Raw genomic sequence first — 23,711 nt, 5'->3', positions numbered from 1 at the left:
TGAAAGAACTAAAAATACGCATAAGGAAACTAGAAGCCCAATGGCGCAATACTCCCACAGAAGAGAACAAATTACAACTCAAACTCTTCGCTAATAATTACAAAAAAGAAATCCTTCTCACTAAAAACATATTTAATGAGATTCCAGAAATCTAGCTCCAATACCAGAGAACTATTTGCTATACTAAGGGAACTAGAATCCCCCATACCCGCACCAGACAACGTAACGAAAGACAAACAATGGTGCACCAGCGTCCAAAACGTCCTAACCAACAAAATCAAAACTCTCCAAACTGAAATCTCACAGAAAAGACTCCCTAACCCCTAACGCTTCATCTCCTAGCAAACATGCCATAACAACCAACCCATCAGGCCCGAATCTCTTCAGATTGACAAAAATATCCATCCTAGAAACAGAAAGGGTTATAGCCTCACTTAAACCATCCAACAGCAAAGGCGACAACTGCCCACCCCAAATAATCAAGGATGCTGCCAGGGACCTAGCTCCCTTTATAACCAAACTGATCAACGCATCCTTCTCCTCCAACACCATACCAAGCAATCTCAAAGAATCCTGGGTTCTGCCTCTCCTCAAGAAGCAAACCCTAGACCCCGCTATTCCCACCCACTATATGCCCATCACCACTGTACCATTCCTGTTAAAGATAGTAGCATACCTACAAATCCAGCAATATCTAGAAACTCGCAAACTACTAGGCGCCCGCCAATCTGGATTCAGACCACAGCACGGTACTGAGACAGCCCTAATCGATCTTAAAACCCAGATCAACGACAAAAGAAACACTGCCATGCTACTCCTCCTCGACCTGTCGGCGGCCTTCGACCTGGTGGATCACACAGTCCTGTGTGAGCACCTGGCCTCGGCTGCCCACTTCTCGAAAGAGGCCATAGCCTGGATCCAATCTTTCTTGGACAATCTAACTACGAGAGACTTCTCATTAGCCTCAGCAGACCCCATCAAAATAACCTGTGGTGTACCCCAGGGCTCCTGCGTCTCCCCAACCCTCTACAACATCTTTACAAAGCCCTTATTTGACAAGTTGGACAGACTGGGTGTTGCATACACTAATTATGCAGATGACACCCAGATCCACATACTCCTTTGGGGCAACTTCAACTCGGATATGGCCTTGGTAAACAAAATATATCATTCAGGCATGGATGGACACACACTGCTTATGCTTGAATGATGTGGAAACCGAAATCCTGCTCCAACGCCAATCTAAAAAAAACTCTGCCCCAACTACAAGGCTTTCAATATCGATGGCAACGCCATCACAGTTGCCAAAACAGTGCAAACTTTAGGCTTTCATCTAGTTTCAGCCCTGTCACTAAAAAAACAAGTAAACTCCTTAGCATCCTCTACCGCCTACACGTGCAAGCTAATCAGGGCAAGTAGAGCATTCCTCTCCCAAGCTAGCTGCATCATCATCATCGCCAATGCCCTAATACTCTCCAGACTTGATTATTGTAACGCCATGTACCTGGGAGCCAACAAATATATAACCGACAAACTTCAAACATTGCAAAACAATGCACTCAGAACAGCCCTTAGCCTACCCTCCAAGGAACACATCTCTAACAAAAGAAGAGAACACAAATGGCTCAAAATCTGCAACCGCATCTCGCTCAAAACGGCATCACTCACTTTCAAATGCTTAAACAATGCAGCCCCCCCTATCTCGCAGCCAGAATAGTAAAAATAAAACCTCCACCCGCCCCACTAGAATTATTAACTCTTACTGCCTTCAGGTACCCAAATTCAGACAAAAGAAAATGGGCGGCAGAAGCTTCCCGGTCATGGCAGCCAAACATTGGAACGCCCTCCCTCTCAACATCAGAGCAGACCAATCCTACTACAGCTTTAGAAGAAACACACTCACTTGGTTACGTTCCAATGATCCCTATGACTGATCTGTGCCCTCGCACACTAACAAACTATAGCCAACCCGACTGTATATATGTACATCCCTTAGCTGACCTGCCGAAATGTAATTAACTATGTATATATGTAAATGTCCTTTCACCAGATTACACGCAATGTAATGCTATGTTTTATACTCGTATGTGCCTCATCATGCAACTAAGTTTTTATGTAACATTATCTTCCTGTTCTCTGTTGCGCCCTGTTACCTCTGGGTTTGGCGCGCCTTACTAAATAAACATCTAATGCCAATTAGTTAGTTCCTCTTTACTCTTCTTGCATAGCAGTTTCTTCGACAAACAACTTCGATAACTGTTTCAAGGACAAACTTCGTCGACTGCACAACTTGCTTTGACTCTCTTCCACAGCCTCGGCCCAAACAGTAGGGCAAGTGGGGGGTGGATACATATCTTATATTTCTAAGAGAATGCATATTTCCCTTACTCCCCGTTCTAATCACCAGGCTGCCCTGCCTATTAGACATGGAAAATACACCTTTAAAATTGTGCCCAAATAGTTTCCCAGGAAGGACTTGCACCGGGTGTGTAACCTCTGTCTTCCATGGAAAAGTGGTTGAGGGCCGCTGAAAAGCTTGCAAGCTTGCAAGCTTTTTGAGCATAAAACATTAAGAACCACAAGATAAAGCGCTGGGCCCTCCACGCCATGCAGGCAGAGCCTGCCATAGATGTGGAAGGTGCTTCGAGCTACGGCAGCATCAGCGTCTTCAGTGACGACTAAGGCGAAAGGGGACCTCCTGTAAAGACTGGTAGGGGCTGTCTTTACTTCCGCTCTCTATATGGTAGAGGAGAGGCACAGAGGACCCCAGCCAAGATTCTCTATTATTGGTACGTGGTCGAGCAATCAAGGCCTAGCTTCTCAGGTGGTGATGCAGGCTGGTTCTTAAGCAGTGTAGTCCCCGAACCCCCACAAAGGAATGTCCACACTGTATTACTGAAAATAGTCTTTATATAATTAATATTCAAGGGTATGTACACGATCACAATAACGCACTTTGTACTTGGAAGTCAATAATGATAAATATATACAATTCTAAAGTGGTACCACCAATGTTATCAAATCTCATTAAAGAGCATCAACTGTACGGTTAAAATGTCACACAGATTAATAACGAGGAAACCAGCAATAGAGATAGGCAGGAACGTAAGATGGTTGAAACAATAGGCAGTATGCTGACCCCTACCAATAGGCATAGTTCTGTGTGGAGATTCCCCCACCCCCCAACCTGGACAACCTGTAAATAAAGATATGATATATAGCACAAGCCCAGTCCATGTAATGTTCAGTAGTCTTACTTCCGCCTATTAAGGTTCTACCCCCCCCCCCAATGTACCTGGTGGAGTAGAGTTCTCCGATGTGTCGACCGATCCTTCTTGAGTGACACCCTTTCAGGCAGGAGCCACGGATCGTCGAGAGGTGTCGAGGACCTCGGTGTTCGGTGTCGGGGGAATCGACGGCCCTTCTTGAGTGCCCTCCCTTTAAGGCAGGAGTCACAGGTCGTCGAACGTCCGACGGGGAATAGGGTGAACTACGGCAGGGAAGTGACAGCTTTGTTCCTAGCGCTGCTCGTCGATGACAGAGCGTTGGCGTCCTGCAAGGAAGAGGCGTGCGGGGCACCTCGGTGACGATAGTTCTGGACCGCAAAGAGATGATGAACTGTGGCCCAGCAAGGGAGTCGAGTCGTCAGTGTCTCTGCGGTTTTTAGGTGGCGGGAAACCCACCGGTGGTTGCTCCTCGGCGCGTCGACGGTCGGGCCTTCTCCAGTGGGAGACAAGCGGGTGACGATGCAGACGAGAGCGTCCGATGATCAATGGAAGTTCTTAGGCCAACGGGAGCACGGCGGCTCCGGTCGGCGACGGTGGTTGTCGACAGTGCCGGACAACAGTCCGAGTGCTTCTCTTTGAGATTCCGCGGCAGCCTGTCGAAGGTCTGTCTACCAGGGAGCTTTGGCAAAGATCAGCTGTGCACGATGGTCCCTCGTAGCTCGGGAAGAGGGCACCTTACCAGGTCCTCCCTGGGTCAGTCCTTGGAAACACAGCAGCCTTCAGATTGCGAAGGAGAGCAACAACACTCCTCGTCCAACGGGGCTTCAAGGTCAAGCGTCAATTACTCCAGTTACTCGTAGTGGACTTCAGCTTCTGAACACGATTCCTAGCAGTGAGAGGTCCCCAGATATACTGTTGATCTCACATTCATTCCGCTGGGTCACACTCAAGCATCCAATCACGACTAAGGGCATTCATGCAGGCAGGCAGCCAATCAGGCACACGAGGTATTCAGGCCATTCACTTCTCTCCAGACACTCACAAGTTGTGTATTTGGACCAGTACCGAGCCATTCAACACTCCAAGCTGCATTCATACCGGTTTCGGGCAGGGTTGTCTCAGTCATTGTGTCAACCACCAGATACTAGACACCCACAATACAGAATGCATATTCGTCACACTGTATTCACCCAGGTGCCACCCAGAGGAGGTACCCACAACATACATCACCGGGAAGGCTCCAGCTAGTCTAGCTGGGCCTTCACAACAACACCATATATGGCATTTCCACCCAACAGTCAGTCAGGGGGAAGGGACGGAGTCGGGGCTTCCCAGGACTTTGGGAAAACAAGGTAATGGGTAATAGAAAGCAAGAGGCCACAGGGGCCATCTTGTTTTCCTTCAGGAATCAACTGATCGCAATGGCAGGGCCGGGGTATCCCAAAATGATACTCCGCGCACCTGTGAACTTCAGCATGGAGCTGCCACCAGCCCATACCCTGCTCTGCGGGCCACCCAAAGGTGCCCAAAAACATACACTAGGGGCACAGGGTTGTACCCCCCACCCATGGGTGCCATAAGGGTATCCCACGGGCCCATTCACCAAACAAAAAGAGCTGCACCGCCAGGAGTCTCACCTGAACTCCTGTGCGGAAAACACAACAGAACACATGATCAGCAGTAAAGGACAACGATACGGAGGACCTGTCCCTCCGATGCATTAATAGCATCACACCTCCAGAATACCACGTGCAAGTCCCCGACCCTACCAGACACGCCAGCGTGGCTGCTACAGGTACAACACCAGGCAGCATCAGCACACACAAGTCGCACCACACATGGCACAACCCATGCCCATAGGTCAACCACATCGACTACACAGCTACACACAGCGTCGAGGTGCGAAGGGAAGGTCCACCAGCTCCCTGTCCACTGGGCATTCGTGATCGCCTCACGACAGGCCCCTGAAGTCAACAGACACATCCGATTCAGATGCCGTGTCTAAACAGACAACCGGAAGCCGAACATCGAAAGACGTGGCGCCGGCTCTTACCTCTACTAAAACCGACTCAATCTGCAAAATTCCTGCAAATTACCAAGCTCATCTTGTTAAGAAACACGTCCCTGAAACACTGCTGAAAAGCTGGGTTTTGAATAACCACACTTCAAAGCACCAATCACATAGGGAAAAGGAGTGTTCCCCAGGGGGAGGGGAAACATGTCTGCAACTTTGAAGCCCAAGAAGAAGCCTACGCCTGAACCTCCTCACACTCCTGCAGTTATCCCTCCCAGTCTCATCCCAAGTTCTTCAGTGGTCTGTGGACCATGTTATGAGACGCATGTCTTTTATTGGAAATTATTTTTAAAAAAAAAATCCTCAGGCTCTGCACGGCCTGCAGAATCCACCACCAGCTAGTGGGGGAAACACCACAACTAACCCCCTCAAAAAGGGCACATAAAGAAACCTGATACAGACAACCCTCGGCATGATCCAGACCACTTTCAATATGATGACCTAAACCTCTAAGACACTGGAGCCTTTTCGGACTCAAGAGGAGAGGACTTGCAAGAGGTAGATCACTATGACGACAACAAGGATGACATTACCCTCGCCAGATCATGCTTGCCCGCCAGTGGCGGTCTCCCCGGCCGATAACCAGCTACAATTTAATGACATGCTCCTCAAGGCAGCTGATCGTTTTCAAATTCTGACACATTAGACACTCGTCGATGAGGACTTAGGTGACAACAAGGCAGCGACCCAATTTTAGCTTCGTGCAGAGGAGAATGACACCAAACCTAACGCAGGCAGTCAACCCCTGCATTGAGGAAATGTTCCATCCAGCTCCCTCTGACACCCTCTACATAAGGGGCCAACTAAAACCAGACTCTCTGGTGGTTACCAACACAAGAAAAGGGGCAGGAACACCTCTTGCATCATCAGAGGCACCCCCGGACAAAGAGCAAAAATGTATACACTTTCGGAAGGAAACTGTCCACCCCGGCGGCATATCGAGTAAGAATTGCCAATAATACCACTCTGCTGCCCAGCTACAAATGCCAAAAGGGGGAGGAAATATCCACATTAACGGCCTTGGCTCCAGAGCCACTAAAATCCCAACTCTCCCTTGCAGTAGCGGAAGGGAAGGCTGTGTATCTAAACAAATCATTTAGATGCAGCAGATAATGCTGGTAGAATTATCGCAGAGGGCTCACTAATGAAGCGCCACACATGGCTGAGCCAGTCAAATTGGAGACACAGGCAACCCTCCTCAATATGCCGATCGAGCCTAATATTCTCTTCGGCAAAGCAGTAGAGGATGCTCTCAAGATGTCAAAGGAAGAATGACACTTTGAAGTCGCTGGGTCAGCTTACAGACAAGCCCTCAGGCCAAAGGGGAAGTCCTCATTTTCATTGTTTCAAGGGACAAATGTTGCAAAGAGGATCTGGTTACAACCAGGATCAGGGTTCATCCTCAGGTTCGAATCGAGGCCAATACACTCGGCTTCCAAAGGGGCCAGTGATCTCGCGGCTGGGGTGGATCCAAACCCCCACCCCCTCAAAGTGGTGACCACCTGTTTCGGGTCCCCTCCATGACACTCAAGTAGGAGGACATATAACACGCTTCACCCACGCTTGGGAGGGAATCGCCTTGGACAAGTGGGTGCTTTCTACCGTGGCGGGCGGTTATCGCAAAAAGCTACTCCAAAGACCCTCCTTCCACCCCCCCATGACAAAGAACCACCATGAAGGAGGAACAGTGCATACGTCTGGAAGAGGGGGAAGCACTTCTGTTAACGGACGCCGTCGCAATCATCCCAGCGAATCAGGTAAACGAGGGCACCTATTCAACCTACTTTTTGTGCCCAAAAAAAATCTAACAATGTGCCCAGTATAAGATCTGCGCACTGCAAACACCTGATATCAAGCCACAAAAATGCTGCATACTATGCTACAAGATGTAATCCCACTACTAAAGCATGGGACTACATGGCAACATTGGATATGAAAGAGGCCTGTTTTTATCTTTCAATGTTCCCAGTGCACAGAATATTCTCGTGTTTCAAGATGGCAAACACGCACCACCAATTGCAGGTGCTACCCTTCGGTATAGCATCCGCTCCAAGGGTATTCACCAAGGTACTGGCGGTGGTGGCAGCACCATCCCTGCGCAGGGAGACTATAACGGTGTACCACTACCTGGACAACTGGCTGATCACGGGGAGGTGGGGAGCAAAAGACCCCTAATTTGCAAGCAAAATACACAGAACGGTCAACCTCCATTTCCAATTGGGCTTCTCGATAAATTAAAGTCAAGTCTCGTACCAAACAAGACCAAACCGTCCTTAGGAGCTGTTAAGAAAACTGAGGAAGGGTTGGTTTTTCCATCAGAGGAAAGCATCAAGCACATACTGCTACAAATTCCTCAGTATCAAGCTGGTCACCAGATAAGCATACACAAAGCAATGTGTATGCTCGGCATGATGGCATCTTGCATTTACCTAGTCCCACATGCACGTTTGCCCCCGATGCAGGCGTGGTTGGCGAAACAGTGGTCTCAAGCAAGCGGTCAGTGGGACGATCGACTGGTTGTTTCGCCAACACTAGTGCAGGCCCTACCCTGGAGGAGAATCTGAAGGGAAAACCCTTCTAAGACCCAGCAGTGCAAGCGGTAGTTACAACACTCATCGCTCTCCGGGTGGGGAGCCCATCACCTTCATCTCACAGCACATGGGCTGTGGACTCGGATCACAGCACAGAACCACATAAACCTGCTGGAACGTCTGGCAGGATTCAAGGCGCTTCAATCCTTCGAGTCGCACCTGACACATCCGTTGATGCAGATCCTGACAGACAGCACCACTTCAATGCTATATATCAACAAGCTGGGGTGCACACATTCTCCAAATGTATCCAGGCTAGCACAGGAAATATGGCAATGGGCACTCAAATGGGGGATGTTCCTAACCTCGCAATATGTACCAGGAGAACTCAACACCCTAGCAGACTTGCTAAGCAGAGGTACACTACCAGAAGATCACGAGCGGCAACTCGCCAAAGATGTCATAGATCACATTTTCTCGCAGTGGTGCTACCCCACACTAGATCTGTTCGCTACAAGAGAAAACAAGCAATGCCCAGACTTCGTGTCCATGTTTCCCCAACCACACCCCAAGGGGAACGCCCTATGGATGAGTTGGTCAGGGAAACATGCCTACGCTTTTCCCCAGCTCCTCTAATGAACAGGTTGGTGAACAAGATTCACAAGGAACAAGTGAAGCTTATTCTAGTTGTTCTGATATGGGCTAGACAACCATGGTAACCATATCTGCACAAACTGGCGATGTGCGATCCAATGAAACTCCTGTGCCCGCCCAACTTGCTGTCCCAGCACGAGGGGAAACATTACACCCTCAAGCTCTCTTACTGAACTTTGCAGCATGGCTCCTGAGGTCATAGTTTGGACGTCTTAACTTAATACAAAGGTGTATGGATTTCCTCAAGGAGGCACGTAAACCAAACACCACACACTTTTATATCGACAAGTGGAGAAGATTTGTAATTTAGTGCCAGTCAAAACAAATCCACCCGATAGAATGTACTCCAACTCACATTCTTCACTACATGCTACACCTGCTAGACTCAGGATTAGTATTTAACTCAATCAAGGTTCACCTGGCGGCGTTATCCACATACACCACCTCTCAGAGTAAAGTATCATGGTGGAAGGTACCAGTCATTAAGGCATTCATGGAGGGAGTAAAGAGACTGCACCCTCCTATATCAAACCCGCAGCTAGGCTGGGACCTCAATGTAGTACTTGCAAAACACATTGGAGTCCTGTTTGAACCTATGCATAAGTCAAGCATATAAAACAGCTTTCTTGGTGGCAATACTCTCCATAAGGAGTGTCCGCAAACTTCAAGCATTCAGTGCAAGACACTTTCTTTGCTTTACACAAGGACAAATTGGTTTTAAGAACGCACCCTAGGTTTTCACCCAAGTTCATTTCCAAATTCAACGTAAACCAATCCATAGAGCTACTGACCTTCTTTCAGAACTCCACTAGCTCAGCTGAGAAAAAACTCCATACACTAGATGTAAGGAGGGTGGTCCTTTACAATGTAAACATGGCCAGACCAACTGTTTGTCTCCGTAGCACCAGGCAGAGAAGAATGCCATCTCCAGATAGTCTGATGCATACAGCTCTGCTACTCTTTATCAAGCGAAACACTGCCTTTCATGCCAAGAGCTCACTCCACAAGGAGTACAGGAGCTACTCTAGTCTTCATAACAAACTTCTCGCTGAACTCGGCTACCACTCGCCACTACTGCACGAACACAGTCTAAAGCAGATACGCTGGTGCGACAAGCGGTTCTAAAACATCTGTGCCGCTGGACCGTTGCACAACCCACCACCTTCTAACACTGCTCGCTAATCTATGCATAGCACGTGATCTAAGCAGATTCCACAAGCCTTAGAAGGGATACATTACTCGCCATAATCGTATTTCTGATTCTTGGCTCTGCTTAGATTTACATGCACCCACCCTTCCTCCCCTCGGAGTAGAAGGTGCATAGATGTTTATATGGGCTTTATCTGATACATATCTGCTTTAATATACCTGTACTCACGCTGCACTTCATGAAAACTCGTGTCAGAAACAAAACCATCTGAGGGACCTCGATGCGTGAAGAACCATGGGTACATTGGATGTCACATTAGGGTGGTATTACTGGCACGCCCTGTCGACGTCCCTTTTCGAGTTTCGAAAACAACTGAAATACTCTTCAGCTTCCACTAGATTTTTTTTTAAACAATTTTTATTTTATAACAAACACGTCAACCATGGTAACTTTTAGGACATACATAATCAATATCAAAACATCACATTATGCAATGTCGCTTCCCGTCCTCCCCCCTCCCCCCCACAAACTCGAGCCATCACAGCCTCATCTACATGAGCATTTTCGGGAATCTGTGTTCGTTGACTCATCCAAGTCTTCTGTATCTTGATTGACCTGCTGGGGGCTAACCATTGAGGTCACCAGCTGCCTCCAGGCTATCAGGGGGCCCACTTCCTCCTCTCCCACCCCCCCTCCCAACCACCTATTGGTGACAGCTTCAAACCGTACCACAGTTTCTGATTCCGCCCATCTCAAGAGGTCCGGCCTCCATATCTCCACTCTGGGTCTGTGGGCCGCTTTCAGCACATTGCGGTTCTGCGTTTAGCCAAAATATAGCCCAGGTCCTTCATTTTACTGATATGCTTTGATTGACGTGGCCTGGGGACCCTTCCGAGCATGCAAGCCCAAGCAGATCCTACATTCATTACCACTCCTCCACCAGCCATTTTCATCTTTATTTCCTCCCAGAATCTGTGGACCTCAGGGCAGGCCCAGAACATGTGTTGTAGTCCTGCCTCCTCCTCCCCGCACCTGGGGCATTTTTGTACAGCCGAGCCTCAAAACCTAGCTATTCTACCGGGAGTCAGGTAAGCTCTATGAGTGACATACAGCTGGAGTCTCACATTCCGATACACCTTTTTATGGTACCTTTGGACTCTATCCCACTGTCCCTCTGTCATTGGTTCCCCCACCACCTCCTCCCAGTCATGCCTCAATTGGAGCAGCTCCTTCCCCGTCTTCGCCCTCAGGAGCTCATATATCCTAGATATTTCATGCCCACCCTCCGAGACATCGTACATCGTTTCTAGGGAGGCACCGGGTTCTTCCTCTTGCACAGTCTCGGGCCACACCTCTCTCACCCATTTCATAAGCCTGGTATAAGTAATGAATTGGCCTCTATGCACCCCTGTCCCCGCATAGCACCGCCAGCGGGGCCTGCTGGGAAAGCGGATCTAGGTCACCCACCGTTCTCCATGTCCTGTGCCATACTTCCCAGCCCAGCTTCAGTAATCTCCCCATCATCGCCATTTTAGTTTTGCGCAGCCATACTGTCTCCCTCAAAAAGTAAGGAGCTGATTCACCTTGCAAAAGCCTAGCTTCTGCCAACAACCACCTAGCCACATACAACTGTCCTGCCATGTAATACAGCTCAATTCGGTAGGTGTATGCCCCCCCTTATCACATGTATTCTGTAGTTTCCACAGGGCCACCCTATTTCTGGAGTTGCCCCATATGAAGCCCCTGCACATGCCATGAAGTTTCACAAAAAAGCGTTTGGGGATTAGGTACAGAACATTCACAAAAAAAGTGCAAGAGTCTGGGCAAGACCACCATTTTGAGTAAAGCTGCTCTCCCCATCATGGCTAGGGGTAATTTAGACCAGAACACCATGCTATTCTTAACTCCCTCCATCGCCTTCTCTGTGTTATGTTTGTGCTCCGTTTCTATATTGTGGTAGATATTTACGCCCAGATACCTGAACGTCACGGTCTGCCAGGGTATTTGCAAGACGGGCAGCCTCTACAACGGGGTGCTCTTGTACCTTCCCAGGGGGAACAAACTGGACTTCCTGGGGTTCACCGATATGCCAGAGAGAGTGGCGTAACGACCTATCACCTCCAACACATATTGCAGGTTCTCCTCCGGGTAGCGCAAGTAAAGAAGCCCATCATCTGTATACAATATCAGGTGTGTGCTCCCCGTCGTGCGAATCCCCACCTCCCCGTATTGTTGCCGCAGGCATATTGCCAGCGGCTCTAATGCCAGCATGTATAACATTGGTGACCAGGGGCATCCCTGTCTGGTACCCCTGCCAAGTTGCCATTTGTCTGAGATTGTGGTTCCGGTTTTGACTCTCGCCGTCGGGATACTGTACAACATCTGGACCAATCTAATATATCCTGGTCCCATCCTGTATCCTTTCAGGGTCGCCTTCAACCACGGCCATCACACTGAATCAAAAGCTTTCACCGCGTCCAGCGACACGATAGCCAGCTCGCTTGAGTCTCCCTCAGTTTGGTCAATAATATGGTGTAGCCTCCTGTGGTTATCTGTAATATTTCTACCAGGGACATAGACCGATTGGTCTGGGTGTATCAATTTGCCAATTACCCTCTTTAACCTATTGGCTAGCACTGCCGTGAGTACTATCCTGATTGAGCATAGACAAGGGCCTGTAGGTTCCGCGTCTGGTTTGCCTGGTTTCAGGAGCGGAATGATCACCGCCTCGCGGAGGGACACCGGCCGTTCCCCCCCCCCCTGCTCATATGCTTCATTTAACATGGCCAGGAGCGGCGGGAGTAGCTTCTGCTTGTACGTTCTATAAAACTCGCTGGGTAACCCATCCGCCCCAGGCGCTTTACATGTGGGCAGGTGTTGGATCACCGCCTCCAGTTGGTCCACGGTAATGGGGACGTCCAGGTCAGCTCGTTCTAGGTCATCCAAGGTGGGCAGCCATATGTCCTCTATCGTATCTAGTATATCTTGACTCATGTCCTCTCCTGTGTCCTCGTATAATTGTCTGTAATACTTGAGGAACACCTCATTTACCCCTTCCTGGGTATTTTCGATTTGACCCTCCGCGTCCCTGATCTCTCTGATCACCGAGCGGGGAATCTCATTCTTGTACAACCAAGCCAATGATCTACCCGGCTTATCCCCCCTAGCATGCAGCCTCTCCGTGTATTTCTTATAGTTCAGTTTGCACAATCTGTCCCAGAGTTCACTACAAGCTAGCTGTAAGTCCATTATTTTAGCCCTGTTCGCACAGGTGGTCCCCTCATTTCGTATCGGGTCCTCTAGCTCTCTTTCTGTCTCTTGCAGTTCCCTGCTCAATACCCCCTTGGAGCCCTTTGGATTTAGATATTGCTACTCCCCGCACCACCACCTTGAATGCCTCCCATACTGTTCCCACCGAACTTACACTGCCCGTATTAATTTCAAAGTATTCCTCGATGGCCTCCCTCAAATCCTCTTGGAAGCCCGCATCCTGTAGAGCCTCAGTCCTGAGCCTCCACGTAGGGATCCGTGCCCTGGGAGGTTGATGTCGCCACTCTGACCAAAGGCGAATGGTCGGAGAGTACCCGGGCTTTGTATTCCGCCCCCACCATTTCTCCCACTATCTTGGCAGATGCGAACACGTAATCTAGCCTTGTGAGCAGGTTGTGTGGCGCTGCATAGTGCGAGTATTGCCTATCCGTTGGGTGTAGCCTTCTCTACACATCCTCTAGGCCGAGGTCCATTAATAGTGTCCTCAGCGCCGGCTTTTCTAACTTGTGATCTGACCTATCTATCCTGGGGTTCAGAGTGCAATTAAAGTCCCATCCCCTTACCAACACACCGCCCGCCAGGGGGCTGATTTTACCATATAAAGACCTAATATATACCGCTGTATCATGGTTGGGGGCATACAAATTTATGATAGTCACTTCTCTGTTCTCCAGGAGTCCCGCCACCCCCACCATTCTGCCTTCCGGTTCTATTGTCAAGCTAAGCAGCTGAAATGGTACATGCGGTGCCACCCATGTAATCACCCCTCTTGCATATGCCGAATATGTGGCCCCCATGACCGTACCTCTCCATTTCCTCCTGATCACCTCCAACTTCTCTTTGGTGAGGTGGGTTTCTTGTAGAAGAGCTATGTCAATCCGCATCCTCTTTAGGTACATCATCACCTTGTTACGTTTTGGATATCTATTAAGGCTTCGCACATTCCAGGTCACAATTCTGAGTTTACCCGATGCCATTGATTTGTTCATTTCCCTGTAGGCTCACACACAAACTAAAACTCCCTAAAACTATATACACCACAACCTTCCCCTCCTCAAACCCCCACACACCTCCTCACTCACACCCAACAACACCCTCGCCAACCATTGCCCAGATCCATCCCTGGATCTCTGAGACTGGATCTCGGGCACCCCGACATCTAGCCATGCCTAGTAAGTCTATACTCTGGGCTCAGCAGGGTAGTCACCCTAATGGCTACTTAACTACCGAATCTCGGGGGTAGGTTGCTACCATCCCATTGCTCCTACTACCCATACTATCCCGCATGATGATAATGCTATTCAGTTCCAGCATGCAGTTGATACTCTATATTCCAGTCCAGCCAGAGCACCAGGTCCAAGAGCTACAAATTCACTTAAATCCCGTGTTCCCGAAACAAGTCCACCTTCCCTCTTATCCTCTTAATGTCCATGGCACTGACTCCTCAATTGTCACGCTCGATCTTAGTCGGCCTCCTGTTCTGGGCAGCCCTGCAGGTCCAGCCACGACGCCGCCTCCTCCGGGGTGTCAAAAAAAGCGCCTTGCTCTTATGCAGCACCTTTAGCCTCGCCGGGTACAGAAGCATATATTTGATGCCCGCAGCACGTAGCCTCCTTGACGGCCACGTAACTATACCTCTGCACCAGCATCGTATAATCTGGGTACGCCGTGATATTGGTGGATGCTCTCTCAATTGTCCCGCCCTTACGGAAATATTCCAGGATCTTCTCCCTGTCTTTGTAGTTCAGGATCCTTGCGATTATTGGCCTCGGCGGAGCTCCAGGTCGTGGCCTCCTCAAGGCCCGATGGGCCTGCTCAATAGTAAACCCCTGTGAGAGTTTCTGCTCCTATCCCTTGGAGGATCATATTTTCTACATAGTCCGTTGGGTCCAGGCCTTCCTCCCCCTCGGGCAGGCCGACCACACCTATGTTCTTCCTTGCTCTTCCTTCTGCCTCCTCCACTCGATTTTCAAGTTTCACGACCTGCTGTTTTAGCACATGGACCTCCTTTGCATTGCTCGTGCTGACCTCCGTGTTGACTTTCACTGTGCTTTCCAGGCCACTTGTTCTCTCTGCCAACGCACGGACATCTTGACACAGCAGAGTAACTTCGATTCCCACAGCGTCAATTTTATTTTTCATTATTATCCGTTATGGCCGCCAGGACCTGGCGGTCATCTCCTTCTGCGGCACTGTCAGCGGAGGCCACACCCGTGCTTTGCGCTGCTGCCGTGGGGGGTTCACTGCGTTTTCGCAAAGACCTCCATTGTGGATTGTTTGGATTTGGCTCTGTCCTTTCACAGACCTCTCATGATTCTCTATTGTATCTGGTCCCCACACTGCGATGCTGATGTGCCGTGCTCTGGTCCCTCAAACGCTAGGGCGCTAGTTGCATTGTCATGGAGCGCGGCAGTGTATTCAAAGGGGCTGTCATCTCCCATGTATTCTGCTGCACCCAATCATCCATGCGCCATCAACGTACTTCGAAGTGCCACACAGAACTCAACAGCTGCTCACCTCCTTTGCAATGGCCTAGATACATGTAGGTTGTGCCAGACCGGGGTATGTTCTGGTAATAGTGTGTTACACACTCGCATGTCTCAGCCATGTCAGCTGCCGGGTGCGGCTGCAAATGTCTTTACTTCGATCCGTGACTGCATCAGAAGGCCGGCAGTTTTGTTTCGCTGCCGCGCCCTGCTAGATTCCTTTGTTCTCCGGGAGCGCCGCCATTTTGGTGTTTTCGTCCGTGGCCTCTCCCCAGGATACTATGTGTCCGTTGGGCTGTTCTCCAGTCTCCCGCGAGCCATTCATCTGCTCACGTTCTTCCCGGCACCTTCCCACACGCTTGTGTGTTTTGCTTCCAGATTCAAGTGAAATACATGCGTTTGTTGAACAGATCAGGATGTCGGATCACGGAGCACACAGGGCTCACAGCCTATTCCATGGCTGTCCAAGCCACGCCCTCTCAGCTTCCACTAGATGTTGGCCTATGCATAAATTGTGAATCTAAGCAGATCCAAGCATCAGAAATAGGATTACGGTGTGTAATGTATCCCATACATGAACAAGCATTCAGGAAGTGCGAATGTGTGATCTTCTTTTGCCTTTGCACTACCGTTTTATTCATTAAAATTCCATGTTTCTACATATTTCACGGTTTTGCCTTCTTTTCGCCCTAAAGCCATGCTATCATGAACTAGGATGTACAGAGAAAGGTCTTAAAACATTCGGCACCACAATAGTTTTGAAATTCTTTGCATTAATAGTGGAATCTTACCACAGAAATGGTAATTCTGGCTTAAGGAATAGAAGGGTATGCCTCTTAAGTGTTATTGGGTAAAGGATGCACACATTTTCTAATTATTTGAAGTCCTGCTAACAAAACAGGTCATTTTGTAGATTAGTAGACCTTAGCAAAACAAAAAGGTGATGGCTGGAAGGTTTTGAATGAATCATAACCACAAGCCAAGCTTTGGGCAACCCTCCAGACCATCGTTTTTTAGCCTGCCAAGCCATTACAGAAGGGAAAAAACCTTATGCAAATCAGGCTTGGTCCTACCCCAAAAGGGCCAGTCCAGCCCGAACTGCTAGGTCGCATCCCTTCCTAGAGACCCAAGCTACTCCTCACTGAGGCCCAACAAGGCTGAAACATATTTGGGGATGCATGGGGTCTCCTGCAGAAGGGATGTGACCTAGCAGTTCGGGCTGGACTGCCCCTTTTGGGGTGGGATGAAGCCTGATTTGCATATGGTCTTACCCTTCTGTAATGGCACGGCAGGTAAAGAACGATGGTCTGGATGGTTGGCCAGAGCAATGCCAGTGGTTGAAGATTTATTCTAAACCTTCCAGCCATCACCTTTTTTTGTGTAGATTAGCTATCACGGTTTCACTCAGAATCCATCACACTAAAATCCAAAATTCCAAAATGGTTTTAAAATTGAATAAAACTTTTTTTGACGAGCGTATGTTTGTTTTGAGGATTAACTCGAGGGGAAAAATATCGTTCGCTTTTTGAACCACCCAAAGTTTTAAATCTGTGTGACGACCTTCACTTGAATGTAAATGCAATCAACAGTGCATACACATGGTAAAATAGAATAATCACTTTATGGCGATTGCAAGTATAACAAAATGTATGTTGAAGGTTAATGGCTGAAGTCGATTCCTGGCTATATACAGAGCTGTATGTGTGTCTGCATCCTCCTAAATTCTTGTAAACCGTACCCTTGTTTTGCATGTAGCTTTCAGTTCATGCGTCCCTTTTTACTTTTTTCTCAGGTGTTTTCTGAGGTGATGACCATTTTTGACAAAGAAGGTTGACTCTGAGCTGGAACATTGGCTAGAATCATGCTGGAACCTTGGACAGCTGCAACTAGGTCCTTAATTGATTTATGGAACTATTGAATTGTTATTTTTTTAACATTTTATTATGTATCGAATATGACAGCAGTGTAAATTATCAGATTATCATCCTCCTCCCTGCAGTCGACATGAACTGTATTCAACATTTATCTATTGGGTGCTTGGTAGTGAACATTGTTACCTGAAACTCGCAATAGTCATTTGCACAGTGCACTTAAATATCTATCCAATAGACCGCTCTAGATCAGAATGCCTGAGCTCCTAAAGGTTAAGCTATTGCAGTTGTCTTGATCAGTAAAAATCTTGGGATGCGCACACATCCAGCCAAAATATATTGCAAGATACTGGGTCCTACATCTGCATCGGATGTCTGTTTCAAATGGGCATATGGTTGCACCCTTTGAATAGACGAAGCACTTGCAGGACTGACAAAAAGCACTTGGGTATTTGCCCGTAAAAAAAAAAAACACTTCTTGGATGTTAGCCACCCATGGTTACTCAACTGATCTATAATTTGTACTGTCACAAGGTGTCCATAAGTAACGTGGTATTTTATTGTAACGTAAATACCAATTTCAGTGACGATTACTGACTTTTCAGAGGAAGTTGATGCTAAACTGTTTATTTGTAGAGGAGTTGATGTGATAGTTTTTAGCTTTCTTCTTATGCGTTTTATTTTTTTAATCTATTTCACCACAAATGTTTTTTTTACCAGCAGTCTCCACGATGGAGGTATGCCATGTGACCTTTGTCCTGTCCATAACCTCTTATGGTTTTAAAGTTTTGTGGTGTTTGGGGACCAACTTCCAAGCATGTTTTAAGTAAAGGCTTTTGTTAAACAAACATTACGTTGGCTGTGGTTTTCAAAGAGCATGTCTGTCCTGAAAATAAAATAATGTGATCAAATTGGTTGACAAGTGTGAAGATGCGATCTGCAGTGACCGGAGCGTGTTCATAATTGATCAGCCATCTCCCAACCTTTTAATAACGGCATCCCTGTTGAACTGTGGGATAGATATAGTTTTCCATTCCCGTATTGATCCGGCCCACTAACCCCCCCCCCCCCTCCACGCTGGAATCTTTCAGAAGGCTCACAGAATGCTCTTTACGAAGTTGTACACAAAGTAATGCAAGACAAGCTTTGTTGAGGTGATGCCCAGATTAATAAAGGTTTTCAAAAATGTATTTCACAAATGTTTTTGCAGATGTGTACTTTTTTTATCTGTTTCTTGCAGATGGAATTTCTCATGTATTTGAACGGTTTTAATGTATCAATTTGTTTGCCAGAGCCTTTAAAAAAACAATCTCTTCTCAAATCTCTACGTTTTTATTTAGTAAATGTCCTTTATTTATTTTTTTTTTTTGGTCTTATAAGTGAGAGTGTTGACCTGTTCTGAAACTTCTTGGTTACACTGTCCCCTGTAGTGAGTTTTTGTTCGCGCACGTAAGCCTTTGGATCATAGTTGCGCAATACAAATGTATATACAATTCAATGTATGTTCAGACCTTTGGGGACAATGATAATTGGTGGTTATACAATTGTGCAAATAAGGGTTTGCTGCCTGGAGTGTAAAAGTACTTCAAGCTTCTTTGTTTTAAATCATTAGTTGAACATTCATATGGTTTGGTGATAGAATGAATATGCTTTCAAAGTCTTTTTCCTTTTGTTAGAATACACTAGAAAATTGAGATGCCCTCTGCTGACCGTATGAAAGCGGGGAAAATGTCAGGACGAGGGCAGTCATAACAGGAACACGGTTTATCCAGCATGAATTAATCAGAAGTTTCAACATCCTGCAAGTTAATGTTTGGGTAATTCAGGGTGTTGTCATTTTAACTTTTAGTAAAGTGTCTGAAATACAACACGCTCACAGGCCAGATTTGAAACCCTCAACAGGCCGACTTGGTCCTTCATTGTCCAGAGGTCCATAACTTGAGTACCCTAAGTGGGTTTTAATGGTGAACTCAATTACTACAGCGTTTAAAAGTGGATTACTGTGACCAGCCCGATTGTCGCTTGAAATGCCCCGCAACCTGTGACATATTTAGGTTTTTAATTCTGCCCTTTGTTGCTGCAGTGTGAATTTCTTTGAAGTTAATAGCCATGTAGAAGGGCCCCTATTTTGAGGATAAGCCATCATGCCTAAAAATCTGCTTCAATTGAAGGCAATTGTGTTACTGTGAAACGGAGCGGTGCCATAGGAAACATTGTTTTAACCATTATCTGCTAGCAGAGGTTGTATAGTAATTAGCATTTTTTGGATCATGTAATTTCGATTTACCTTGTCCTAGATCCAATCAAATGTTATCTTGACATTGAGTTTATAACCTCTTTTCCTAGGGATCACAATGATACTTGTTAGGGAGATATATCATTATGCTTCATCCCCTCGCCAAGTGATAGCCCTAGCATGTTTTGCTGGACTTCTGGGCCTTTTTCTTTCAGTCCTGAATGAGTAGAGCCTTTTTCCACTCATTCATTCTTGTTGGCTCTCTTTTGGAACTCTATTCTTTGTATTCTAGCTTTACTATGGAGCCTGAGCTTTTAACGGCCTCTGTGTTTTTACAGCTGCAGCACACCGCTCCATATGGGCAGTGTTGCTGGGGACCCTTTGCGTCAGCGTTGGGCAAGATTGTATGCAGTAACCCTGGTGGAGACTACACCAGTCTTGTCCTCTTGGTATTAGGTAACCCACCTATTGGTATAGGTCTGTACTACACGGAGTTGGTAGAGTGACTGAGCAGCCAGACTTCGCTCAAGAGGTGTAAATGTGAGCTGTAGCATCGAAATCCACATGTACAAGTATCCAAATAAAACGTACACAAGGTTTTCTAGTAAAATAATTATTGAACAATCGATTTTAAATGATCATTATTTAAAAAGGGCAATGTGCGACAATAAAAAACACTTCAAACACGTTCTCAGAATCAAGATAAGCAAGTAGATACTCTTTAGAGATGTTTCCTACACCCTGAGGCAACTTCAATTACTAGGACAGTATTGGCATTTTATATATCACTTTTTGTGCTTGGTAACATTCTGAGGTTGTTGAAAAGGTTAGGGAAGCTCAAAGGTTAACAGGTTCTGTTAGGCAAGATTGTATGCAGTACCCTGTGGGATACTGCACCAACCTTGTCCTTGGCAATAGTTAACCCAACTTTTGGTGTAAGTCTGTAATACACACGTTGGTATAGTGACTAAGCTGCCAGGCTCATTTCAAGAGGGGTCAATGTGAGCTGTAGAGTTGAAACATAGTTTCACAGTGACACGTATCCAAATAACACTTAAAGGTTTCTTGATTAAACAATATTTATTAAAAACAGTATGAATAAGCCTTCTTTAGAAGGGAGCAAATATGTAGCACTTAAATAAATATACTTCAAAATACAAACTCTGTTTCAATAAATCAGTAGATACCCTTTTGGGATGGCACAGACACTTCCTACACCCTGATGTGACTTTAATAACTAGGACACTGTGGACATTGATTTATCACTGGTATATTTGGAGCAATGCTGAGTTTGGTGTCAAAAAGGTTTAGGAAAGGAAACCATGGTTAACACGTTTCTCAAACAAGTAAGCACTTTTGAACCCCCAATGCGTTCTAGATTAGCCCTTTCCCAGCTATACAAGTAAAGAATGTATGACTTTTTGGAGGGACAGATGAAAACAGTCGGAGGCTAGAGTATTCAGGGAGCCAGTTCAGCCAATGTCAATTGAGCAATGTCTATGGGAGCTGAGGCACTTCTTGAAGGTAAGTAAAAAGTCTTGCACAATGTTAGTTTTGTAGAAAATGAAATCTGTTAGGCCATAAGCTGGGAGGCCTGTTTTTAATTGTTTTGGATTTGTAGCGTGCGCTACAGCCCACAGGCATCAAGCCGCTATTACAGGAGCGTAAGAAGGCTTCATTCAGGGTTACAAGGAATACAGCCCAACAACAAATAGACTTGGTATTGGTTACTTAGTTACATAGACAGAGATGCATACAGGTAGAGTGCAACAGCAACACGTTTGATCCAGAGCAAATGAGGTAGTGGGGAAGGTACATGTGCAGTGTCATACAAAGAGACTAGTTTTGATGGCTTTCTGGAAAGCTGCATGAGTCAATTAACCTGATATGAGAAGGGATGGGAGTTCCAGTAGGTGGCGCCCATAGTTGGTTGGGGGGGGGGGGGGGAACTGGTACCGTCCGCACAAACTCTGCGGGTCTTGGTTACAGTGTTCCTGTTGGAATATGCCATTCTGGTTGGCCTAGCTGGGGTGGGTTTGGAGATCCTTTGGACCGGGTAGGGTGGTGCCAAGTCATGGAAACACTTATGTGCCAAGGCGAGGGTTTTAAAAACAATTGTTTCCTTAACGGCAAGCCAGTGGACTTGCCTACTGACCTCAGATGTGGTCCCTTTGTGAGATAGCTCTGGCAGCCCTAAGGGTGTTATTTTGTACTATCTATAGTTTAGCAAGATTCTTGCAGGAGGTCCCTACGAAGAGAGCATTGCAGTAGTCCAGTCTTGACCCAATTATTGCCCTAACAATGGTGAGGCAGTTCTTTTGGGATAAGAAAGGTCTAGCTGGATTAAGCAGAGTTGTACGCTGAGGAAGATGCTATGGCACTAACCTGCCTATTCGTCAGGTTGGGTTCCAAATATACGCCCAAGGTCTTAACCGATTGGGAGACAGCGATGGTGATGTTACCAACGGCAAAGGAGCTGTATTGCTTGCCCAATTTACCCAAGGTGGCCAGGGATCCAATTAACAGAAGTTCGGTTTTGTCGCTTGTGGAGGGTGAAGCTGCAAGCAACTCTGCAAAATGCAATTGCAGGTCTCCACTGAGAGCAAGCAAGTTACCTGACAAGCGGTAAGTACCCCTTAGTTTACAGTTCCTTGGGTCTGAAGAAATTCCTTCCAGCTGGTTTCTGTTCCTGTTGTAGTATGGCAGATCCTGTTCCTGGGCCTTGGATGTGGGAACAAGAGGGAGGACGTCTGGAGGACTCCTGCACTGCAGTTCAAAGGTCGGCTACGTGGTTTCAGCTACCAGCAAATAGCAGCACTGCGGATCTTGGATACTTGATGGTTTTCCTTCACTCCTTGAGTCTAGCACTCTGGTGAGTTGACTCGAGCTTGGGTCGTCCTGCTTCGGGAGGGTCCTCAGGATCTTCCTGGAGCTTCTGTCTGGCTTAGACATTGCACTTGACCACAGATTACTTGTCCTCTGGCACTCTGTTCCAGCAGCAGCAAAGAAGTACAGCCAGTTGGGACAGGTCTTCCATCAAAGTTAGTCTTGTGGTTAGTGTGTCACACCAACCCAAGGGAAGAAGCCATCCTCTCCGGAGCTTTTCTAGTCAATTCGGAAAAGCAGTTTCAGCACAGCAGCATGGCTTCACCGGCAGTTCAACGGTCCAGGAGGGTGCAGCAAGCTTCTCTTCACGATTCCGTTGTGAGATGTTTTGTCCAGTGGTCGACTTGCTTCATTTCAAGAAGCCTCACCTTTTTTGCAGGTTTCTCTGACTCATGCACAGCCTAGCTGTCACTCTCAATGCAGGGTGGTTGTCTTGTAAGGACAGCCAGCCAATCGGCACTGGGTGCATTCAGGTAACCATGGGGACTAGGCACACAGTTTCGGGTGCCTCCCTCGATTCCTGCCCTGCCAGACACACTGGAGCCAGAGGCAGGTTTCAGTACTGAAGCCCGCCAAAGGCAAAATGAACAAAAGGGTTCAACCTGGTTTGCTGCACAGAGTAAAACCCAACAAAGACCTCACAAACCAGAAATGGTAAAAGACCAGGGCCATTTGTACACAATAAATCATTCATTCTGGGGAAACTCCCAACACTAGCAATCCCCCACCACAAACCTACTTCCCCAAGCTAGGTACAACATACTAACGATGACTTTTACATTACGGATAACTTCTATACAATAGGCTGAAACCCACGGCTGTTCAAACTTGGGCCCTCCTCCACCTGCACAAATCTACAGGTAGCCCCCTCTGTTTGTACGTTTTATGTGGTGCTCTCCTGCACTGCAAAACCTGGGCTGCCTGCCTACCATACAGGATTCTCAAGTTTAGGTGCAGCCTCCACCTTGTCTTACTATTTGACAAATCATACTGCAGTATAATACCCAGGCCTCTCTCACCCCCATACAGAATCCTCAAACCTAGGTCTTGCCTCTATTGGTTCGCCATATGCTGAACCTTCGGCATTGTGGAACATGGACATTACTCCGACTGCACAGGATCCTCTAATCTAGGTCTTGACCCAGTCACTGCTTTATTATATGCCAATACCGGCCTTGGTATGAAAACTAGGCCCATTGCTACAGAACTCCCCTCTAGACCCAGACAAATAAGCAATCTTGCATCCTACGGTACGTATAGCTCACACCACTAGCGTGGACACAGGCCGCAGGAACGGCCAAACATCCATGCAAGATGGAACAAGTC

The 23,711-nt window shown here is 47.2% G+C and overlaps 1 protein-coding gene across 1 annotated transcript in view; it reads left to right on the top strand.

Moving 5' to 3' along the window:
• Positions 1 to 18,453, top strand: part of CMPK1 (cytidine/uridine monophosphate kinase 1) — a 144,121-nt gene extending 125,668 nt beyond the window's left edge. The window contains exon 6 of the mRNA XM_069642241.1: positions 17,185 to 18,453. Coding sequence (XP_069498342.1) covers positions 17,185 to 17,226 — 42 coding nt within the window. The 3' untranslated portion in view covers positions 17,227 to 18,453. The remainder of the gene's footprint in view (positions 1 to 17,184) is intronic.
• Positions 18,454 to 23,711: the final 5,258 nt, after the last annotated feature.

Source organism: Ambystoma mexicanum, chromosome 1q (assembly GCF_040938575.1).
Source record: "Ambystoma mexicanum isolate Mex_15411 chromosome 1q, UKY_AmexF1_1, whole genome shotgun sequence".
Taxonomy (NCBI): Eukaryota; Metazoa; Chordata; class Amphibia; order Caudata; family Ambystomatidae; genus Ambystoma; species Ambystoma mexicanum.
This window is presented reverse-complemented; position numbering and strand designations above follow the sequence as displayed.